We start from the raw sequence: 22,099 nt of genomic DNA, 5'->3' as shown, positions 1-22,099 counted from the left end.
TGAGGAGGAACAGGGCATCTGACCTGCTGTTTTCTGAATTTCTGAGATTTCAATTTATGGGATTGTTTTAAATGCAACTCCACGGTGTCCCAGGTCAGCGTCTTTCCAAATATCCATTTCAAGCAGAGAGAGAGTTTTCAAGCCTGATTATAAAGTAGGCAAAATTCAATCTCTGAAAGTGGCAATACCTTCAAAGTAGTGGATTCCCTTTTACCCTCAGGTGGAGAGTTGGGGCAGAAGTCTGAAGTTGCTCAGACCAATCATTGCAAGGGGATCTGCCAACTCATGTGCTTATGACCCCCGTTGACTGCTTCTCAATTTCTTTCACAATTAAATGGGTGGACAGTTTTTCCCTTCCCACCCTTCTTGATGGATGGTATCAGGAGTAGAAATCCCTTTTAAGAAAGATGCATGCTGTCCCTTGTGTGTCTCATTCCTATGTGGGACAGCAATTGCTTGCCCCAACTGATTTGTCAGCTGTAACCATTCTGTGGATTTCCCAATTACTGTCATGCTGGACATGTGGCATTGTCTGACACCCAGGGGTTCTGCACAGAGTATAAAGGGGTGGATAACACTGGTGTAAGATGTTCATCATCCTTTCTCTTTCTCTTTCTCTTTGTGAAAGCTTGTCCAAGAAGAACAGAGACTTGCTTCGTCTGGAGGCGCAAGAGAAGAGGAGACGGGAGGCTCCAGGGGAGAAAGACCAGTTCCCTGGGAAGACTCCCATCTTTGCAAAACCCCACAAGGTAATGGCAGTGGGGTGTGGAGAGGAAGGAGAGGAAGGAGAGCTGTGTCTTCTGCATGGGGTGTAGCAGACTTGAGCATGGTACAGGCAAACACAGCATCTTCCCATCTGCTGAACTTCAGTTCCTCAGAGGATGTGCTTAAAGCTCTGCTGGCTGTGCAAGAGCACGATGGACTTGGGGTTGGTCTCCTGCAGTAGGAGGGAGAGCAAGAGCAGCTTGGCTGCCCGTCTGTCTGCAGCTGTGGTGATAAAAAGTGGATCTGATGTTGGTGCTCCTGAAGGCTGCAGGTGCACCTGCAAGCTTGGCTTGGAATGACTGGCAGTGTCCAGAGCAGTCCCATTTGCTTTGGAGAGACTGGCAGGATCAAGACCAGCTTGCCTAACTTCATTTGTGCTGATGCATGGTGATTCAGTTAAGATCCTGAGGAATGTCTCTTGCTGAGCTGGATCTCTTGGAGTGCTCCTGAACTTTCCAGCTCTCTGTTTTGTGTTGCAGACTGATAACAAAGATGGGCTGTCGAGGCGCATTAGGAACGTCTTTGGCGATTATAATGATTTCAAGGAGTACATGACGAAGAATTTGCGGAAGGTCATGTGGTTTCCAAAGAAGTTCAAATCCAGGTCACAGAGGAGGAGCAAGTGTTGTGAACCGAGCTGCAGTCAAACCAAGACATTTCAGAGCTCAGTGACGGAACAACCACTTAAAAATTCTACGACATCAGAATCATCTGAGCTTGAACCTTCTCTGGAGAAAACCAACTCCACGGATGTGCCGTCCATTGAGGACATTTTGAGGGTAGGTGCTCTCAAAGAACAGAGCTCTGTGTTTCCTTCTATTTTGTGTGCATTAAGGTGAGGGGTGGAGACAAACACAGCGCTCCACTTCTGTTCACTCAGCGGGTGTTGCTGTTGCTCCAAGTGTGTTGTGGGCTGTGCTGAGGAGCAGTAAAGATCAAAGTCAGCCTCAGATACAGCTGGAGTTGTCAGATCAACCTTGCTCTCAGGGTGTGAGTGTAATACAGTCTAGTGCAGTTCAAGAGCCACACTGACAAGGCTTGTGAGACAGACAGAGCTGTTCCTTCCTCAAGTCAGGAGTTGCCTTTCTTGAGCTTCCCTCCTCCCAAGGCACTGGTCCTCCCAAGGCACTGGACACACTGCCTCGTGTCCATGCTGCCAGCGCCAGCAGCGTGGCCCTGAGCAGGACCATGCAACTGAGTCCTTGCACCCGCCTGTGCATGGCACTGCTGCTGCTCCTTCCCTGGAATTCCAGTCCACTCGTGCAAAGCCAAGCCAGGTCTGATGCAAAACTGTAACCTGGTGTCCAAGCTGGATCTGTGAGCAGCACACAGGCTTCCAGTGCCTGGGTCTGAGTCTGTGCCACCCCTTCCCTGTGCACAGTGTGACAATGCCGTGTGCTGGCTGGGGTTGCAGCCCAAGGACTCCACCTGGAAGTCTTCGCTCATTTTGTGTTTCACCAGACAGCCTGTGTTCTTGCCTATTAGGAATGCGTGTCACTACTTATGTAGGCACCCCGGGGAAGTGTGAAACTTCCCCTGTGTCTCTCAGCAAATATCCTGAGAGCTGCTTCTCTCAATTGTTTTCCAGGAAATGACCTACTCATTTTCACGTCCAGTGTCACCTCTGCACACGCCTCCAAAAGCAGAGCCTACCAAATTGCCCTGCTCAACAAAGGTAAACCAGCCCCTTTTTGCCAGGGCTGTTGGTAAATTCCGAGAGAGCCTTCTGCCTCTTGCATGTGCCTTCACCTGCTTTTGAGCCCAATGGATCTCGAGTTGGGAAACTCTTTGAAATGCAGAGGCAGCCTGGGCCTTGGCAGGCAAAGCTCAGATGCTTCAATAGCAATTCAAGGAAAGCAACTGCCCTTCTGAAGGGGCTTTTAGTCCTTACCAGCATTTTGTTATTCATGGTCTTACATGCCATGCCTAGAGCAGTTGGTAAGCAAATGTTTGCTGAGTGCCTGCTGGTCTCATGTCAGGAAAAAAACCCCAACAAACTCATGCTGCTTCCCCCTTTCTTGTCTCAGCAAACCAACTCCACGGATGTGCCATCCATTGAGGACATTTTGAGGGTAGGTGCTCTCAAAGAACAGAGCTCTGTGTTTCCTTCTATTTTGCGTGCATTAAGGTACTGGGAGGGGAAAAACACAGCACTCCACTTCTGTTCACTCAGCGGGTGTTGCTGTTGCTCCAAGTGTGTTGTGGGCTGTGCTGAGGAGCAGTAAAGATCAAAGTCAGCCTCAGATACAGCTGGAGTTGTCAGATCAACCTTGCTCTCAGGGTGTGAGTGTAATACAGTCTAGTGCAGTTCAAGAGCCACACTGACAAGGCTTGTGAGACAGACAGAGCTGTTCCTTCCTCAAGTCAGGAGTTGCCTTTCTTGAGCTTCCTTCCTCCCAAGGCACTGTCGGTGCTGCCAGCATGTTTTGTCAATTGACAACTGACAGAGAGGACACAAACACCAGTAGAGGGAAGGGTCCTGCTTTATTAGCAATATTAAGGCAACACACCAAACCAAAACACTGCATTTAATATGGCAGTAAGCTTAGCACGCACACCGTTTAGGCAAAAACCAAACTGAGCAAGGTCATGCATCTAATCATTCCTATACCAGCAAAGAACAGGGATTAAGAAGATACATCCCCAGTTACCCCGTTAATCCATTACCCTCATCCAGACGGCTTCAGTCACTGGGGAGCCCCGGTCACAGTGAAGGGTGGGAGAACCACTCCCGGTTCCTGGGGAACCCTACGCAGTGCGTGCACTCGTAGGTGAGGTCTCCATCTTTGCTCTGTGGGCAGCACACAGGCTCCCAGTGCCTGGGTCTGAGTCCGTGTCACCCCTTTCCTGTGCACGGTGTGACAATGCCGTGTGCTAGCTGGGGTTGCAGCTCAAGGACTCCAGCTGGAAGTCTGGCATCCCTTTGTGTTTCACCAGACAGCCTGTGTTCTTGCCTGTTAGGAATGCATATCACTAGTTTTGTAGGTACCCCAGGGAAATGTGAAACTTCCTCTGTGTCACTCAGCAAATATCTGAGAGTTGCTTCTCTCAATTGTTTTCCAGGAAATGACCTACTCATTTTCACGTCCAGTGTCACCTCTGCACACGCCTCCAAAAGCAGAGCCTGCCAAATTGCCCTGCTCAACAAAGGTAAACCAGCCCCTTTTTGCCAGGGCTGTTGGTAAATTCCAAGAGAGCCTTCTGCCTCTTGCATGTGCTTTCACCTCCTTTTGAGCCCAGTGGATTTCGAGTTGTGAAACTCTTTGAAATGCAGAGGCAGCCTGGGCCTTGGCAGGCAAAGCTCAGATGCTTCAATAGCAATTCAAGGAAAGCAACTGCCCTTCTGAAGGGGCTTTTAGTCCTTACTAGCATGTTGTTGTTAATGGTCTTACATGCCTTGTCTAGAGCAGTTGGTAAGCAAATGTTTGCTGAGTGCCTGCTGGTCTCATGTCAGGAAAAAACCCCAACAAACTCATGCTGCTTCCCTCTTTCTTGTCTCAGCAAACCAACTCCACGGATGTGCCGTCCATTGAGGACATTTTGAGGGTAGGTGCTCTCAAAGAACAGAGCTCTGTGTTTCCTTCTATTTTGCGTGCATTAAGGTACTGGGAGGGGAAAAACACAGCGCTCCACTTCTGTTCACTCAGTGGGTGTTGCTGTTGCTCCAAGTGTGTTGTGGGCTGTGCTGAGGAGCAGTAAAGATCAAAGTCAGCCTCAGATACAGCTGGAGTTGTCAGATCAACCTTGCTCTCAGGGTGTGAGTGTAATACAGTCTAGTGCAGTTCAAGAGCCACACTGACAAGGCTTGTGAGACAGACAGAGCTGTTCCTTCCTCAAGTCAGGAGTTCCCTTTCCTGACCTTCCTTCCTCCGAAGGCACTGGACACGCTGCCTTGTGTCCATGCTGCCAGTGTCTTTTGCCAATTGACAGCTGACAGAGAGGACACAAACACCAGCAGAGAGAACTCTCCTGCTTTATTAGCAATATCAAGGCAACACCAAACCAAAACACTGCATTTAATATGGCAGTAAGCTTAGCATGCACACCGTTATGGCAACAACCAAACTGAACAAGGTCATGCATCTAATCATTCCTATACCAGCAAAGAACAGGGATTAAGAAGATACATCCCCATTTACCCCGTTAATCCATTACCCTCATCCAGACAGCTTCAATCACTGGGGAGCCCCAGTCACAGTGAAGGGTGGGAGAACCACTCCCGGTTCCTGGGGAACCCTACGCAGTGCGTGCACTCGTAGGTGAGGTCTCCATCTTTGCTCTGTGGGCAGCACACAGGCTCCCAGTGCCTGGGTCTGAGTCCGTGTCACCCCTTCCCTGTGCACGGTGTGACAATGCCGTGTGCTGGCTGGGGTTGCAGCTCAAGGACTCCAGCTGGAAGTCTGGCATCCCTTTGTGTTTCACCAGACAGCCTGTGTTCTTGCCTATTAGGAATGCATATCACTAGTTTTGTAGGCACCCCGGGGAAGTGTGAAACTTCCCCTGTGTCACTCAGCAAATATCCTGAGAGCTGCTTCTCTCAATTGTTTTCCAGGAAATGACCTTCTCATTTTCACGTCCAGTGTCACCTCTGCAGACACCTCCAAAAGCAGAGCCTACCAAATTGCCTTGCTCAACAAAGGTAAACCAGCCCCTTTTTGCCAGAGCTGTTGGTAAATTCCAAGAGAGCTTTCTGCCCCTTGCATGTGCTTTCCACCTCCTTTTGAGCCCAGTGGATCTCCAGTTGCGAAGCAGCTGCTTCCAGTGCACTGTTCTGCTGAGAATTCGAAGTGATTTTGCTGCTGAGTGTTTTGGAGTGGGCTGACGTGGTGGCAAAATGATCTTTCCTCTTTTCAGTTGTTATAACAAGTGTTGTGTTTTTAGAGTTGTAAGACTTTTGAGCCAGAGGAGGCAGATGTTGATGTACAAAAGCCATTTTAACTTCATTGTCAACAAAAGATATCTGCTGATTCGGTTAAGTTGTTGGCACTTCTTGTAAAGTTTTTAAATACTTCTTCAAAGATGTACCTACCCCTAATGTGCCACCAATACATTTTTGGTGGCAGTAGCACGTATCATTTCTGTGCATGCTAAGGTGTGCCAGGCCAGCTTGGACTCTGGGACACTTCCCAGTCAGACAAGCTAGTCAAAGTGTTTAGTCCAGTAGGTAACACCTGGGAAACCAGTCATTGGTAAAGTGCTATTAAGAGAGAGCTGATTTATTTCATTCTCAACATGCACTTTTTCTTTCTTTCTAGGACATGGACGGCTCTGCAGCTCACAATGAGGGTAAGCAGAAATCCAGAGCAAACACCCAGTTATGTACTGACAGGTCATGTTGTGTGTGGTGTGTGATATGTTGTGGGGAACATCACTTGTTTACATGGATGAAGAAGGGTGATTTCCTCTGCTTTGTTGAACAGGGATGAATTTAGAAATGGCCATAGAGACTGTAAACATTCATTACCTAGAAATGAAGGTAGCAGTTCAGTAGGGCACAAGCAGTATTTCATTAGGAAACCCCCTTAGGAAACCCCACTGGGAAAGCCCATGGAGTGATGAATAATCTCAGTGGCAAAGACGTCCAATCTGGTGCTCAGAGATCATAGGGTGAAACAGGCTACAGGTGAGGCAAATTAATCCAACCTATTCCTGTTTGATGTGCAGAGCAGTCTGGCACAGCCTCAGGAACATTGCCGAGCTCTCAGCCAAGAACATCGTAAGTAACCAGACTCTGTTCCCAGCTCTACTGGGCAGTTACTTGACAGAACCTGGAAGGCACAAAAACTGGTGCTCCCTGAGGATTCTGAAGATTAAGTTTTATCAGTCTGGTTTTTCTTAGAAAACTTGAGTGCAGGGAATTTTCAGCCATGAAACATTATTATTTCTGGATGGACTCACAGAAAGCTTTAGATTGGAAAAGGCCTTTAAGATCACCAAGTCCAACCATTAATCCAGCAATGCCAAGTCCACTAAGCCATGGAATGGTTATACTGCCTGTGTTGAAAGCAAACCAAAACTGAAGAGAAGACCCCCCAAGTATTAATGTCATAGACATGGGGAGCAGTGCAAGCTGAGAGCATGGGAGTCTCTTCCTGTGCAAGGATCAGACTCCTTCCCTCCTGTGGGCTGGGCCAGGGAGCCTTTTGTGAGCAGCATTCCCTCACTGAGCTTGGTCTTTGCTGCCTCTAGATGGCAGCCCTTGCTCCTGATCTCCATTGCCCAATATCCCCAGGTCAGCTGGAAAGCCCAATGAAATGCCTGCTTGTGTGTTACCATTTTACCACCCATTCAGGCAGTGACAGGCTTTTGCAGACTGGACATGCCAAACGTTTAGAAGGGATGGGGGAGGTTGGTTGGTTTGGGCAAGCCCAACCCAAATCTTTTTCAGAGTCTGGTGCTTTTGAGAATGTGTCTGCCTTGGCTGATATTTGTGTTCTGGTTGTAGTTTCAGTTGGCTCCAGAATGTCCCGCAGCTCAGTGACAGTGAGGAGAGTGATGACAACCAGGTCAGTTTGGGATGTTGGACACACCAGGCACACAGACATGCCTTGGAATCATCTCACCTTGTTGCATTGTTCTGAGTGCCTTGAGTTAACCTTTCCTTCCCCTCTCCTCTTTGTTTTTGTGACCAAAACAGGTTGTTGAAAAGCCTCCTTCTCCACTTGCTGCTCCAAGATACAGGTTTGTTCCCAAACTACTAGCTAGACTACTAGCTAGACCACCACTAGAGGTGACCACAGAACTGTAAATCTTGTTCTCTTGGTTCATAATATGAAATGAAGGAGTGTGAAGATTTGTGCAGTTTTTCTAAAATGCCTCAAGAACATCAGTGTTCCCCTCCTTTTTCCAGGATGATGGGGTTCATTGGTGATCATTCATATTTGTTTTCTTGCTGTGAACTGTGCTGTGATGAGGGGTTGGCGTCTTATTTTTCTGCTAAGGCCGTGAGAAAAATTTCTCACAGAGAGCCCTTGGATGGAAGTGAGGTTGCAATGAAGAGAATTTTGACCTGATTGAGTAAAATCCTTCTCTGGATTCCCAAGCTTTTTCCCCCATTTTTGGAAAGATACTGGAGGAATTCTCTGAGTTCATGTGTCAGGCCCCAGCTAGTTTCCAGAAGGAACAGGAAATAGGGATGACTCTTGTATGTGTGTCAGGAGACTTCAGCAGGAAAACAAGGACGTCTGTGACAGGACAAATATTGGCACCCTTGAGCACAGAGAGCGTGAACATGCACAGCTTCTGGTGTACAGAGGGTGTTTTCTGTCCCTCGGGGAGCAGTGCAGGCTGAGAGCATGGGAGTCTCTTCCTGTGCAAGGATCAGACTCCTTCCCCCCTGTGGGCTGGGCCAGGGAGCCTTTTGTGAGCAGCATTCCCTCACTGAGCTTGGTCTTTGCTGCCTCTAGATGGCAGCCCTTGCTCCTGACCTCCATTGCCCAATATCCCCAGGTCAGCTGGAAAGCCCAATGAAATGCCTGCTTGTGTGTTACCATTTTACCACCCATTCAGGCAGTGACAGGCTTTTGCAGCCTGAACGTGCCAATTGTTCAGGGGGAGGTTGATTTGTTTTGGCAAGCCCAACCCAAAACTTTTTTCAGTGTCTGGTGCTTGAGAATGTGTCTGCCTTGGCTGATATTTGTGTTCTGGTTGTAGTTTCAGTTGGCTCCCGAAGGTCCTGCAGCTCAGTGACAGTGAGGAGAGTGATGACAACCAGGTCACTTTTCAATGTTGTATCATCTCGACTTCTTGCACTGTTCTGAGTTCCTTGAGCTAACCTTTCTTCTCCCTCTCCTCTTTGGTTTTGTGACCAAAATAGGTTCTTGAACGGCCACCTTCTCCACTTGCTCCTCCAAGACACAGGTTTGTTCCCAAACTACTAGCTAGATCAAATTAGGAGAAAAACAAACCTCATTTTTATATGAGGGCGAGATTGGAAAGCACTCTTGGTTTCTCCTTTAGCCACAGGCTTTGGTTCCTGGCTGCCTGAAGGTGCTGTTAAGAATTGGCTTCAACTCTGTGGGGTTTTCCTGAAAGCTCCCCTTAGAAATGTATAATCCAGGCATGCTGCCGTTTGCCTGTGAACCAGAACTGTGTTCATATTCTCACTGTAAAGGCAGGGAGGGGCACAATCTGATAAGTGAATGGCTAGGATAGAAAATGTGAAGTTGGTCTGTGGACAAGAGCAGATGAACCACTTGTGGTTGCCACAGCCCGAGGGTAAAAGGAATAGGGACGGGACACTGCACAAAAGGGTTCTGACACTGTAGAAGGTCAGGGTGCAATGGCCAGTTTATTGGGGGAAACAAGGATTTATATAAGGTTTGGGCAAGGGCAGGTTCCACAACTGAGGCGGAGCATGGGATGGACAACTCAGGGCAAAATGGGATTGGGGAATAGGAGAAAGATGGGTGGAACTTTGGAGTATCCAGGGGAAAGGACCAATGGGAGCTCACTCCGCACTGCGGCATCCATCAGCCAATGAGTGAGAGATGAGCGGGAAAACCAGGGGAGAACAAGGGAGTAAACAACTTTTGGCGGGAAAAACGTGAGGGCAAGTCCAGGCAAGCCCGGAACAATACAAACCAAGGGGAATTAACATGGGAGTACATTAAACTTGGTATAAAGCTGGGGGATAACAAGAGAGTCCATGGAGTAATAGTCTTTTCAGGCCCCATACACATCCCTCCAGGCCTTGAATCATTGCCAGTCAGATTTGTGATCCTCCTCATGTGGTTTGTGGAATTGCTGTTGGTTGTGAGACCGTGGCCAGCTTTGGCAGTGGCACGGACCTATTTCCCTGAAAATGCCCCCATGTGTGTCAACTTCTTTGGTAGGAGTGTAAAAGGATTTGTGTAGGTTATGGGGATAGAGTTTAGATAAGGGAATCCCTTTTTTATTCCAGGATTTTGCTCCTCTATTGTCATGTAAACATAAAATCAAATCGCTCAGGGTGTTTAGAGGTGACAACCAGAGCCATAAATCTTGTTCACTTGGTTCATAATTTGAAATGAAAGAGTGCCCAATATCCCCAGGTCAGCTGGAAAGCCCAATGAAATGCCTGCTTGTGTGTTACCATTTTGCCACCCATTCAGGCAGTGACAGGCTTTTGCAGACTGGACATGCCAAACGTTCAGGAGGGATGGGGGAGGTTGGTTTGTTTTGGCAAGCCCAACCCAAATCTTGTTCAGAGTCTGGTGCTTGAGAATGTGTCTGCTTTGGCTGATATTTGTGTTCTGGTTGTAGTTTCAGTTGGCTCCAGAATGTCCCGCAGCTCAGTGACAGTGAGGAGAGTGATGACAACCAGGTCAGTTTGGGATGTTGGACACACCAGGCACACAGACATGCCTTGGAATCATCTCACCTTGTTGCATTGTTCTGAGTGCCTTGAGTTAACCTTTCCTTCCCCTCTCCTCTTTGTTTTTGTGACCAAAACAGGTTGTTGAAAAGCCTCCTTCTCCACTTGCTGCTCCAAGATACAGGTTTGTTCCCAAACTACTAGCTAGACCAAATTAGGAGAAAAACAAAACTCCAATTTCTCTGAGAGGGTGGTGGAAAAGTGTCCTTTGCTTTTCCTGTAGCCACAGGCTTTGGTTTCTGGCAGCCTGAGGGTGTTGTTGAAAATTGGCTTCAGCTGTTTGTGCTTTTCCTGAAAGCTCCAGTTAGAAATGGATAATCCAGGCATGCTGGAGTTTGCTTATGAACCAGACCTGTGTTAATGTGTGTTGAGTGCTTTGGTAGGAGTGATAAAGAATTTCTGTAGGTAATGGGGATAATGTTTAGATAAGGGAATCAAAGTTTTATTCCAGGATTTTACTCCTCTATTGTCACGCAATCATAAAATCAAATCACTCAGGGTGTTTTGGAGGTGACCCCCAGAGCCGTAAATCTCGTTCTCTTCGTTCATAATTTGAAATGAAAGAGTGTCAAGATTTGTGTAGTTTTCCTAAAAGACCTCAGGAACACCAGTGTTCTCCTCCCTTTTCCAGGATGATGGGGTTCATTGGTGATCATTCATATTTGTTTTCTTGCTGTGAACTGCACTGTGATGAGGGGTTGGCATCTTATTTTTCTCCTATGCCCATGAGAAAAATTTCTCACAGAGAGCCCATAGTTTGAAATAAGGTTGCAATGAAGAGAGTTTTGACCTAAATAAATAAAATGCTGTCCTGGTTCCCAGGCTTTTTCCCCCATTTTTGGAAGGACACTGGAGGAATTCTCTGGGTTCATGAGTCAGGCCCCAGCCAGTTTCCAAGAGGAACAGGAAATAGGGATGACTCTTGTATGGGTGTCAGGAGACTTCAGCAGGAAAACAAGGACGTCTGTGACAGGACAAATATTGGCACCCTTGAGCACAGAGAGCGTGAACATGCACAGCTTCTGGTGCACAGAGGGTGCTTTCTGTCCCTCGGGGAGCAGTGCAGGCTGAGAGCATGGGAGTCTCTTCCTGTGCAAGGATCAGACTCCTTCCCCCCTGCGGGCTGGGCCAGGGAGCCTTTTGTGAGCAGCATTCCCTCACTGAGCTTGGTCTTTGCTGCCTCTAGATGGCAGCCCTTGCTCCTGATCTCCATTGCCCAATATCCCCAGGTCAGCTGGAAAGCCCAATGAAATGCCTGCTTGTGTGTTACCATTTTACCACCCATTCAGGCAGTGACAGGCTTTTGCAGCCTGAACGTGCCAATTGTTCAGGGGGAGGTTGATTTGTTTTGGCAAGCCCAACCCAAAACTTTTTTCAGTGTCTGGTGCTTGAGAATGTGTCTGCCTTGGCTGATATTTGTGTTCTGGTTGTAGTTTCAGTTGGCTCCCGAAGGTCCTGCAGCTCAGTGACAGTGAGGAGAGTGATGACAACCAGGTCACTTTTCAATGTTGTATCATCTCGACTTCTTGCATTGCTCTGAGTTTCTTGAACTAACCTTTCTTCCCTCTCTCCTCTTTGGTTTTCTGAACACAACAGGTTCTTGAAAGGCCACCTTCTCCACTTGCTCCTCCAAGACACAGGTTTGTTCCCAAACTACTAGCTAGACCAAATTAGGAGAAAAACAAACCTCATTTTTATATGAGGGCGAGATTGGAAAGCACTCTTGGTTTCTCCTTTAGCCACAGGCTTTGGTTCCTGGCTGCCTGAAGGTGCTGTTAAGAATTGGCTTCAACTCTGTGGGGTTTTCCTGAAAGCTGCACTTAGAAATGTATAATCCAGGCATGCTGCCGTTTGCCTGTGAACCAGAACTGTGTTCATATTCTCACTGTAAAGGCAGGGAGGGGCACAATCTGATAAGTGAATGGCTAGGATAGAAAATGTGAAGTTGGTCTGTGGACAAGAGCAGATGAACCACTTGTGGTTTGTGGAATTGCTGTTGGTTGTGAGACCGTGGCCAGCTTTGGCAGTGGCACGGACCTATTTCCCTGAAAGTGCCCCCATGTTTGTCAGCTGCTTTGGTAGGAGTGTAAAGGGATTTGTGTAGGTAATGGGGATAGTGTTTAGATAAGGGAATCCCTTTTTTATTCCAGGATTTTGCTCCTGTATTGTCACGTAAACATAAAATCAAATTGCTCAGGGTGTTTAGAGGTGACCCACAGAGCCATAAATCTCGTTCTCTTCGTTCATAATTTGACATGAAGGAGTGTGAAGATTTGTGTAGTTTTCCTAAAAGGCTTCAGGAACACCCGTGTTCTCCTCCCTTTTCCAGGATGATGGGGTTCATTGGTGATCATTCATATTTGTTTTCTTGCTGTGAACTGTGCTGTGATGAGGGGTTGGCATCTTATTTTTCTCCTCTGCCCATGAGAAAAATTTCTCACAGAGAGCCCATAGTTTGAAATGAGGTTGCAATGAAGAGAGTTGTGACCTGATTAAGTAAAATCTCTCTCCTGGTTGCCAAGCTTTTCCCCCCATTTTTGGAAAGACACTGGAGGAATTCTCTGGGTTCATGAGTCAGGCCCCAGCCAGTTTCCAGAAGGAACAGGAAATAGGGAGGACTCTTGTATGGGTGTCAGGAGACTTCAGCAGGAAAACAAGGACGTATGTGACAGGACAAATATTGGCACCCTTGAGCACAGAGAGTGTGAACATGCACAGCTTCTGGTGCATAGAGGGTGCTTTCTGTCCCTTGGGGAGCAGTGCAGGCTGAGAGCATGGGAGTCTCTTCCTGTGCAAGGATCAGACTCCTTCCCCCCTATGGGCTGGGCCAGGGAGCCTTTTGTGAGCAGCATTCCCTCACTGAGCTTGGTCTTTGCTGCCTCTAGATGGCAGCCCTTGCTCCTGACCTCCATTGCCCAATATCCCCAGGTCAGCTGGAAAGCCCAATGAAATGCCTGCTTGTGTGTTACCATTTTACCACCCATTCAGGCAGTGACAGGCTTTTGCAGCTTGAACGAGCCAAACGTTCAGGAGGGATGGGGGAGGTTGATTTGTTTTGGCAAGCCCGACCCAAAACTTTTTTCAGTTTCTGCTGCTTGAGAATGTGTCTGCCTTGGCTGATATTTGTGTTCTGGTTGTCTTTCAGCATGCTCCTGGATGACCTGCAGCTCACTGACAGTGAGGAGAGTGATGACAACCAAGTCAGTTTGGGATGCTGGACACACCAGGCACACAGATGTGCCTTGGAATCATCTCACCTTGTTGCCTTGTTCTGAGTTCCTTGAGCTAACCTTTCCTTCCCCTCTTCTCTTTTTTTTTTTGTGACCAAAACAGGTTGTTGAAAAGCCTCCTTCTGCACTTGTTTCTCCAAGAGACAGGTTTTTTACCAAACTTCTAGCTAGACCAGATAAGGAGAAAAACAAACCTCCTTTTCATATGAGGAGGAGATGTGAAAGGGTTCCTGGTTTCTGTCATGTATTGTTAGTCAGAAGCAATATTCAAGACAGATTAAAGTGCCCCGGGCCAGCATTAGAGGAAGAAAGGTGGAGAAGCCCAGAATTTTTCCTCTAAGGCAGCACTGACCCACATTTTTGGCTTGACCAAGTAACACAGATGGAGAAGGGAAAACTTAAGGGGAAGAATACAAAACTGAGAAATCTGGTAGCCTTTCTTGGAAATTTTTTTCCAGTTGAAAGGACTGAGGCTTTCAGAAAAACCCTGGGCCAGTTTTGATGGGTTTTTAAAGTTGAGTTGGCCAAATGCAGCTTCAGAATGTAGCAGTGATGTCCTGCTTACATACTTGTCTGACTGGGTTGAAGTTGAAGGATTTATTATTTGCAGAGGTTTTTCATTCCAGTGCTTTATGTTTTGAGTATGGCAATGTATTCCTCTGGCCTTCTCCCCTCTCCTCTCATTGCCAAAACACAGGGTTTCAGTTTTATTTTTGAATACTGCCATGTCAATATAATAAGTAAATAATCTTCACTCATGCTCCTTTGTAATTTCATCTCCTGGTGGCTTTGCAGTGCCCTACAGTCCCAGCCCAGGAGTGTGGCATCATCTCCATCCAGCAGCTCCGAGACCAGTGACTCAGAGAGCTCCGTAGACTGGGAGACCGTTTACTCAGAGAGCTCCTCCGACTCGGAGATGGAGACCGCCTGGAGTGACGGTGACGTGGGCGACCCTCCAAGTGCACCAGCACCTGAGGTGAGTGCAAATGAAATGTAGGAGCTGCTTAACACAGCCTCCTGCCTCAGCCTGCCTGCTGTCTGAGTGCAGGCACGACACAAAACCTGAAATAGCATCGTCCTTCAGGTGTCCCTTTGACACCTTTGCTGTGTCAGAGATGCCCTCTGCTTCCCTTCTGGAGTTTGTCAATGAAATACCCTCAGTAACAGTGTGGTTAGACCTCTGGTGGTTTCTGCTGGAAGTGTTCCCCCTTGTCCTTTGGCATCGTTGTCTAGTACTTCTGGAGTGTTAATTCCATGCTTGGTCCATTTTGAAGCTGACAGATGAAACTTCTGGTGAATATACTGAATGATCCTCCTTTGCAGTCTTTAGGCTGTGGCCCCTGACTGTTTTCTGTGCATAGGTGTTCTGGATAATGGCTCTGTAAGCTCCAGTAAAAAATCCATGGCTTCACTTTCTGCTTGTTTCAGCATTGTCATTGTCATCCTTGGTTACTTCTGTTTGGCCTCAATGATCAACATCTGTTTGACAATACAGTCCTCCAGTGCTGAAGCCTGGAGAGGGAGGAGGAGGAAGAAACAGTGAGGTTGCAGCCCTGGCTGTGTGCCCTGTGTGCTGCATGTGCCGTTCAGGGGTGGTGGCTGGGGAGCAGGGCTGGGCTGGTTTGCTTTTGGGAAACATCCTGTGAGGGCTGCTGCGCACAGGTGAAAGATTCACCCAAAGAAAGGATCTTGAGAAGGCTGCTCAGGGGTCTTTGGGGTGAAAGGTCATCCCTCCCTCTTGTTTTTGCTGAAAGAAGAGCTGCAGGGAGGCTCCTGCCTTGCCATGACCCTGACAGTGAACGGGTCTAGACGAGCAGAAGTTCTGCTGTTCTTCCCTCTTCCTCCCAAACCAAACTGGGAGCATGGTTTTACACACTGTAGTTAAACTTTTTTGGTGTCAGTAGCACGTATTGTTTCTGTGCATGCTAAGGTATGTCAGCCAGCTTAGACTGGCAAGAACTCTGCCAGGCTCTTGCCAGACTCTGACAAGCTAATCAAAGTGTTTAGTCCAGTAGGTAACACCTGGGAAACCAATCATTGGTAACGTGCTATTGAGAGAGAGCTGATTTATTTCATTCTCAACATGCACTTTGTCTTTCTTTCTAGGACATGGACGGCTCTGCAGCTCAGAACGAGGGTAAGCAGAAATCCAGAGCAAACACCCAGTTATGTACTGACAGGTTATGTTGTGTGTGGTGTGTGATATGTTGTGGGGAACATCACTTGTTTACATGGATGAAGAAGGGTGATTTCCTGTGCTTTGTTGAACAGGGATGAATTTAGAAATGGCCATAGAGACTGTAAACATTCATTACCTAGAAATGAAGGTAGCAGTTCAGCAGGGCACAAGCAGTATTTCATTAGGAAACCCCCTTAGGAAACCCCACTGGGAAAGCCCATGGAGTGATGAATAATCTCAGTGGCAAAGACGTCCTGGAAGAAAGTGACTTTCCAATCTGGTACTCAGAGATCATAGGGTGAAACAGGCTACAGGTGAGGCAAATTAATCCAACCTATTCCTGTTTGATGTGCAGAGCAGTCTGGCACAGCCTCAGGAACATTGCCGAGCTCTCAGCCAAGAACATCGTAAGTAACCAGACTCTGTTCCCAGCTCTACTGGGCAGTTACTTGACAGAACCTGGAAGGCACAAAAACTGGTGCTCCCTGAGGATTCTGAAGATTAAGTTTTATCAGTCTGGTTTTTCTTAGAAAACTTGAGTGCAGGGAATTTTCAGCCATGAAACATTATTATTTCTGGATGGATTCACAGAAAGCTTTAGATTGGAAAAGGCCTTTAAGATCACCAAGTCCAACCATTAATCCAGCAATGCCAAGTCCACTAAGCCATGGAATGGTTATACTGCCTGTGTTGAAAGCAAACCAAAACTGAAGAGAACACCCCCCAAGTATTAATGTCATAGCCTTGGGGAGCAGTGCAGGCTGAGAGCATGGGAGTCTCTTCCTGTGCAAGGATCAGACTCCTTCCCCCCTGTGGGCTGGGCCAGGGAGCCTTTTGTGAGCAGCATTCCCTCACTGAGCTTGGTCTTTGCTACCTCTAGATGGCAGCCCTTGCTCCTGACCTCCATTGCCCAATCTCCCCAGGTCAGCTGGAAAGCCCAATGAAATGCCTGCTTGTGTGTTACCATTTTACCACCCATTCAGGCAGTGACAGGCTTTTGCAGACTGGACATGCCAAACGTTTAGAAGGGATGGGGGAGGTTGGTTTGTTTGGGCAAGCCCAATCCAAATCTTTTTCAGAGTCTGGTGCTTTTGAGGATGTGTCTGCCTTGGCTGATATTTGTGTTCTGGTTGTAGTTTCAGTTGGCTCCAGAATGTCCCGCAGCTCAGTGACAGTGAGGAGAGTGATGACAACCAGGTCAGTTTGGGATGTTGGACACACCAGGCACACAGACATGCCTTGAAATCATCACCACTTCTTGCCTTGTTCCGAGGTCCTTGACCGAACCCTTCCTCCCTTGCTCCTCTTTGTTTTTGTGACCAAAACAGGTTGTTGAAAAGCCTCCTTCTCCACTTGCTGCTCCAAGAGTTTTGCAATCCAGCAGCCCAGAGTCCGGGAGCACCAGTGACTCTGAGAGCTCCTCAGGCTCTGAGAGCAGTGACTCTGAGAGCTCTTCATCCTCGGACACCAGTGACTCAGAGAGCTCCTCGGGCTCAGAGACCCACCACACTGGGGGTGTCAAAAGGCCTGGCAAGCCCCTGGTGCACAACGGGGCCAAGAGATGCCGGAAGGAGGACAGCAACCCTGATCTGTTGGAGATCAGAGCCCAGTCTTCCAGGGACAAACAGAAAGACAGAGTGAAGCCACACTCAACTTACAGGAAAGACCTGAAGCCGGCCCTCCAAGAGCCCCTTGAGAACAGAAAGGGCTCCCACCAGGCCAAAGCCAAACAGCCCTTTGCTCTCGGGGTGAAGAAGTTGCTCTTGCCAGTGAGAGACCCCGCAGCTCCTGAGCCTGTCCGGGTGAAAGAAGAGCACCAGAGAAGAGCAGAGACCAAGGACCTCCCTCGTGCAAGGAAGCGGGACTTGAAGAGGAGAGCCATGGACAGTCCTGATGAGCCCAGTGGGAAGAAAAAGGTGAGAGGTGGGAGGGGAGGTGGGTTTGTACAAGGACCAAGGGGGTGTTTGAAAGACTCCTGCAAAGTTTCCACTTCACAAGTTAGGAGTGGAGCCACTATGCTTCTCCCATAAAGGTGTTCTCGAATGTCTAAAGCAAATGTGAATCAAAACTTTCCACAGCTGTTTATCAATGGTCACAAATCCCCTCCTGAGCAAATGAAAAGTCCACCCAGAAGAGATGAAATGCTTATTTTCAGCAATGGAAATAAGAGGTTTCAAGAAGAGGTTTAGCAGTTTCATCCCTGCCACTACAAAGCAATTAATCTATCCAAGCAAATTAGATAAAAAGTCCTTTTCAGTTACTTGTCAGGGAGCCTGAAATCTATATCTGCTGTGCTGTGGGTTTCCACTTGGTGAATTCCAGTGTCTTAGTTTTCCTGTCCTCAGTCAGAATCAGAATCACTCAAGCTTAAGTGTACTGGTCTGTACTTGGTGTGAACTTTCAAAACCTGAGTGATTTTTTTTCCTTTTTCCTTTTTTCTTTCTTCCTGTTAGAGAGGAGAGATATGAAGATGAAAGCCAGTCTTCAGTAAGCAAAGGCTGCAATAAAGTGAAGTGAGTATACAGTGGTGGGATGTCAGAAAGATGCCTAAATCTAAGTCTTTCTTAAAAAGGGCGAGGTGAGGAACTGTATCTCCTGTCCTAATACTCCTGAGTTTGCTTCTAACATAAGATGCCTTCTGAAACTTAATCTGCTGGAGATTTGCCTTTACATCCTGGAAGGAACCAGTCCAGAAAACAGCTTTGTAGGTGTAGGTGGGTAAGGGTAGAGAGCATTTCTCTTCTCCACTAAAATCATCTTGTTGCCTTTGTCTTTTTCCTCTGTGACCCACAGAAACACAACCAGTGTGTGCCTTTTGAGTCCTGACTGTCTGGATTTCAGGTGGCCTTGGTGGCCAGGAATTTCTGGTTTATCCCAGTGTAGGATTTGCAGTACTTCTGATAGATGTGCTGAAGCTTCCCTGCCAGTTTGCACCCCAGGGCACTGCCAGTATTTTGGCCAGGTCTTTGCTAGAGTGAGTGCTTCCAAGAGCGTGTCTCCAAGTCATTGGTGTTCCCAACAGGGGAGACTTGTGCATCAGTCATGGGCTACTGCATTCTATTCCTGCTTGCCTGTGCCTGGAATTTGAGGTGTTGGCCTGGACTGGTGCTGAGGTTTGTGTCGTGACAACAGGAGGAAACTACTGTTCTGCAGACAAAATGCTGAGGTGTTCTGAAAGCATGGAGACGTTGGGGCCAGCGTTTAGTTGGGGAAAGGATATTCCAGCTGCAGTAGTGATGGAAGATCTTTAGTTCTGGAGTTCACTCTTCCCTTTCTCTCAGTGCAAATGAGCAGCTGCTTTAGTCATGTTGTGGCTTTTGGAGTGGGAAGGATAGGAAGCGTTTTTGGGCTGAGAGGGCTCTGGATCGGGTCAGGGGTGGTGCTGTGCTCTGTGTAAAATAGTCCTCAGCTGTGCCAAAGTAGAGAAGCTGGGGAGCATGTGTGCAGTGAGTAGGGACCATTCCCACTGGGAAAAGTGGGTGGTGAAAGAGGGGAGAGGACTGTCCCATGCACAGCAGAATCAGGCAAGATGTGCAGCATCAACCTGCCCTGTTGGAGCAGCACTTGCTAAAGGAACTTGGCTCCTGAGCAGCACTTGAATTTTGGAGTCCTTGCTGGGCACGTGACCAGTATTTGCCAGTAGCAACTCCTAGAATTGCTGCTCCTCTTGTTATCGTACAGTTTTGTCGTTCAAACTGTTGTGTTCTCCTGTGGTGCAAGCAGTGGTGCATCTGTAAAAGCTGCAGAGGGGGTGCAGTTCAGCCTGTAACCTGCCATCCCACGTGGCCTTTGCAGTGCCATTTTCCATAAAACACAAGGTTTGGTGAGCTACTGAGGATGAAGGGATGCAGTACTGTGATGTGTTGGCAAAGTGGCAAAAGAAAATAAGCACAAAGTGCGGTAGGAAGGCTGTAAAAAGGCTCACGCTGATGAGGCAGTTGCTGAAATTCTGAAGGCTTTGCAAGTGCCCTTTGAATCAAGTAGCTGTATTTGCTGAATGTCCTCTGTCAGCTGTACCTGTTGTATGAAAGCAACCAAAGGTTTTCTCTCTCCCTCTCTTTTTCCAGAGATCTTTGCTGAAATCATCAGAGAGACCTGTGCTCTGGTATTGACCAGGAGCCTGACAGACCTGTCACACTCCACCAGGCAGGGATTAGTGACTGAGACTGGAAGAAAACATGCCTGAATTGTTTCTCCATCATGTCAAATACCTTCCAGGATGTCAAATACCTCCCAGTTTTCAGTCATTTTGAAGCCTTAGAAACTTAGGAACTTAGTTTAGTAATTTTTTTTAATTGTTCAATAAAACCCCTGCAAGGAAAAATAGGAAGAGCTTAGTTATATTTTTTGGATTTTTGAAAAAAGCACCTGCAAACAAAAATGTTTCAAATAAAGCTGAAGTTTTCTGGTTCCCTTGGGAAAACTTTGCACTGTGTTTGTTTGGGCAGCGTTTTTCTGCCTTGAAAAAAAAGAGATGGAGAATGGCACCTGCCTTTAAAACGACAAAGTGCAGTGAATTGTCTGCATGGGCCAATGTATTGATGGTTTGTGAACATTTCTATTAAGAGTAACCAACAGGACAATAATCACACCTATTGTTGAGAAGGAGATCTGCCTCCAGAGGTTATTTTGTGACATCCCACAGTCTGCAGTAGTTGTGTGCCCAGAAAACACCAGAGGAATGTTTTCCAAGCTCTGGCACACATCCACGCCCTCAGCACTGGAACTGAGTTACTGAGGGTCTTGCTCAGTTTCAGCCTTGGAAGCCTCAAGCTGGGGTGGCAAATGACAAGGGGTGTTTGGAAACAGCTCTGCCTGTCTGCTGTGGTGGAGGGATGTCACTCATGGGCTCCTTCTCAGCCACACTTCGGGATGGGCCCAGATACTTAGAAACCTGTCAAGGGAACACAGAAGGCAATAATTAGCTGTTTGCAAGCATTTTCCCCTTGTCACTGTAACTGTGAAGGCAGCATCCCCAGCATTTGTGTGTTCAGTAAGATGACATCCGTGTCTACCCAAGGATTTCCTGTGGTGTGACAGCAGCATCTGCCATCCTCATATCTAAAAGTGTGCCTTAGTCCTCTGGTCCTCTCACATCCCTCGCCCTATCTCTGACGGACCAGTGGGAGTGGTGAAGAGAAGGATGGTATCCCAAAACAAGTTTGTTTACAAGAAAGGATTCTCTCTTTTTTCCACATAATTTCATGATGTAGGAACAAGACTGCACGTGTGCAGCAGTCTCCCCTTTGTGAAATACCTGTTCATGGGTTTGAGGCTCATGAAAAGGGACAGTAAATAAATACCAGCAAAATGTCTGCATTTCCAAAAGTAGTTTCTGTAGAAGTGGCCCCTGCCAGGGGGAAGGCTGGATCCAAGTTCTTGAAGGCAAACCATTGATCTGGCTGGAAAGAACAGGGCATTTTTCCATGAAAGGCTTTCAGGTTTCACCTCTCCCCCTCCCTGCCCCTTACTGCACTGTGCCATAGGGGACATCACAAGGATGCACGGAAATGCCCTGGATTTATGAAAACCACAGAAAACTGGCATGTTCTATATGCTCCTACCACCCATCAGCTGTACAATCCCATACACTTCCCAATCCCATACACTTCCCGATCCCAAGGCCGCAGCACACCCAGTGTGCCAGGCGGGATTTGGTTTCCCATAGGCGCCCTCAGCCCCAGGGCTGCCATGGTGCCAATGGCACGGCTGCGGCCCCATCCCCTTTCCCAGCAGCCCTCCAGGCTCCATGGTGACCACAGCCCTTCCCCACAGCCAGACCCCACTGGGAGCTTTCCCCATTCGGCCACACAACATCCCCTCACCCTCTGGGACCGGCAGCCTCCAGCCTGGATCCCCTTGGGGTAGGCCTGACCCCTCCCCACAGCCCAGCCCTGTGGCAATGGATTTGCCATAGGTAGGATGGAAGAAGTCCTGTCAGAGATGGACTAGTGAAGAAAAAGAAGAAAACAGCTCAAATGTTATAGAAACAGAAGTTTTTAATGTGGTTTAAACAGGTTTCAAAATGGCTTTTGCTTTCCTGCAAAGTCATTGCTCCTTCTTCCCGACACCCCCTGTGACCCTGTGAGAAGCCCGTCCTGGAGCAGGTTCCTGGCAGGACCTGTGGTTCCATGGAGAGAAGAGCCCTCGGTGGAGCAGGTTTGCTGGCAGGACTTGTGACCCTGTGGGGGACCCATGCTGCAGCAGCCTGTTTCAGAAGAACTGCACCCTGTGGAAAGGTGGTGCAGATTTTTTTTGTGTGAAAAATAAACCTCTGGAGCAGTTGATGAAGAACTGTAGCCCATGGGAAAGACTCATACTGGAGAAGTTCATGAAGGACTGTCTCCCATGGGAGACAGTTCTATTTTTTCTCCCCTGTTCAGTTGACAAGGGGAGGGATAAAGCAGGTTTGGTGGCCCTTGTCCTCTGGAGGTCAGACACCAGTCTTCCAGAGACAAGCCAGAAGTCAAAAAAATGCTGAAGCCAAATCCAGACAGAAAAGACCTGAAGCTGACACTTCAAGAGCCCTCTGAGAACAACAAGGGCCCCCACCAGGCCAATGCCAAACCC

At 47.9% G+C, this 22,099-nt stretch overlaps 1 protein-coding gene across 1 annotated transcript in view; it reads left to right on the top strand.

Annotated features, from left to right (window-relative positions):
- The window catches only part of LOC116786250 (AF4/FMR2 family member 1-like), a 28,318-nt gene extending 10,321 nt beyond the window's left edge, over nt 1-17,997 (top strand). Inside the window, exons 5-29 of the mRNA XM_032686698.1 lie at nt 629-749; nt 1,245-1,544; nt 2,354-2,440; nt 2,793-2,837; nt 3,829-3,915; nt 4,267-4,311; nt 5,318-5,404; nt 6,021-6,051; nt 6,430-6,481; nt 7,211-7,271; nt 7,403-7,446; nt 8,419-8,479; nt 8,582-8,625; nt 10,009-10,069; nt 10,201-10,244; nt 11,554-11,614; nt 11,717-11,760; nt 13,266-13,320; nt 13,454-13,497; nt 14,146-14,326; nt 15,457-15,487; nt 15,885-15,936; nt 16,666-16,726; nt 16,858-17,445; nt 17,983-17,997. Coding sequence (XP_032542589.1) covers nt 629-749; nt 1,245-1,544; nt 2,354-2,440; nt 2,793-2,837; nt 3,829-3,915; nt 4,267-4,311; nt 5,318-5,404; nt 6,021-6,051; nt 6,430-6,481; nt 7,211-7,271; nt 7,403-7,446; nt 8,419-8,479; nt 8,582-8,625; nt 10,009-10,069; nt 10,201-10,244; nt 11,554-11,614; nt 11,717-11,760; nt 13,266-13,320; nt 13,454-13,497; nt 14,146-14,326; nt 15,457-15,487; nt 15,885-15,936; nt 16,666-16,726; nt 16,858-17,445; nt 17,983-17,997 — 2,302 coding nt within the window. The remainder of the gene's footprint in view (nt 1-628; nt 750-1,244; nt 1,545-2,353; nt 2,441-2,792; nt 2,838-3,828; nt 3,916-4,266; nt 4,312-5,317; nt 5,405-6,020; nt 6,052-6,429; nt 6,482-7,210; nt 7,272-7,402; nt 7,447-8,418; nt 8,480-8,581; nt 8,626-10,008; nt 10,070-10,200; nt 10,245-11,553; nt 11,615-11,716; nt 11,761-13,265; nt 13,321-13,453; nt 13,498-14,145; nt 14,327-15,456; nt 15,488-15,884; nt 15,937-16,665; nt 16,727-16,857; nt 17,446-17,982) is intronic.
- The last annotated feature ends 4,102 nt before the right edge of the window (nt 17,998-22,099 follow it).

This window comes from Chiroxiphia lanceolata, chromosome 4, assembly GCF_009829145.1.
Source record: "Chiroxiphia lanceolata isolate bChiLan1 chromosome 4, bChiLan1.pri, whole genome shotgun sequence".
Lineage (NCBI taxonomy): Eukaryota > Metazoa > Chordata > Aves > Passeriformes > Pipridae > Chiroxiphia > Chiroxiphia lanceolata.
Note: the sequence above shows the minus strand (reverse complement) of the source record. Positions and strands in the feature narration are given on the sequence as shown.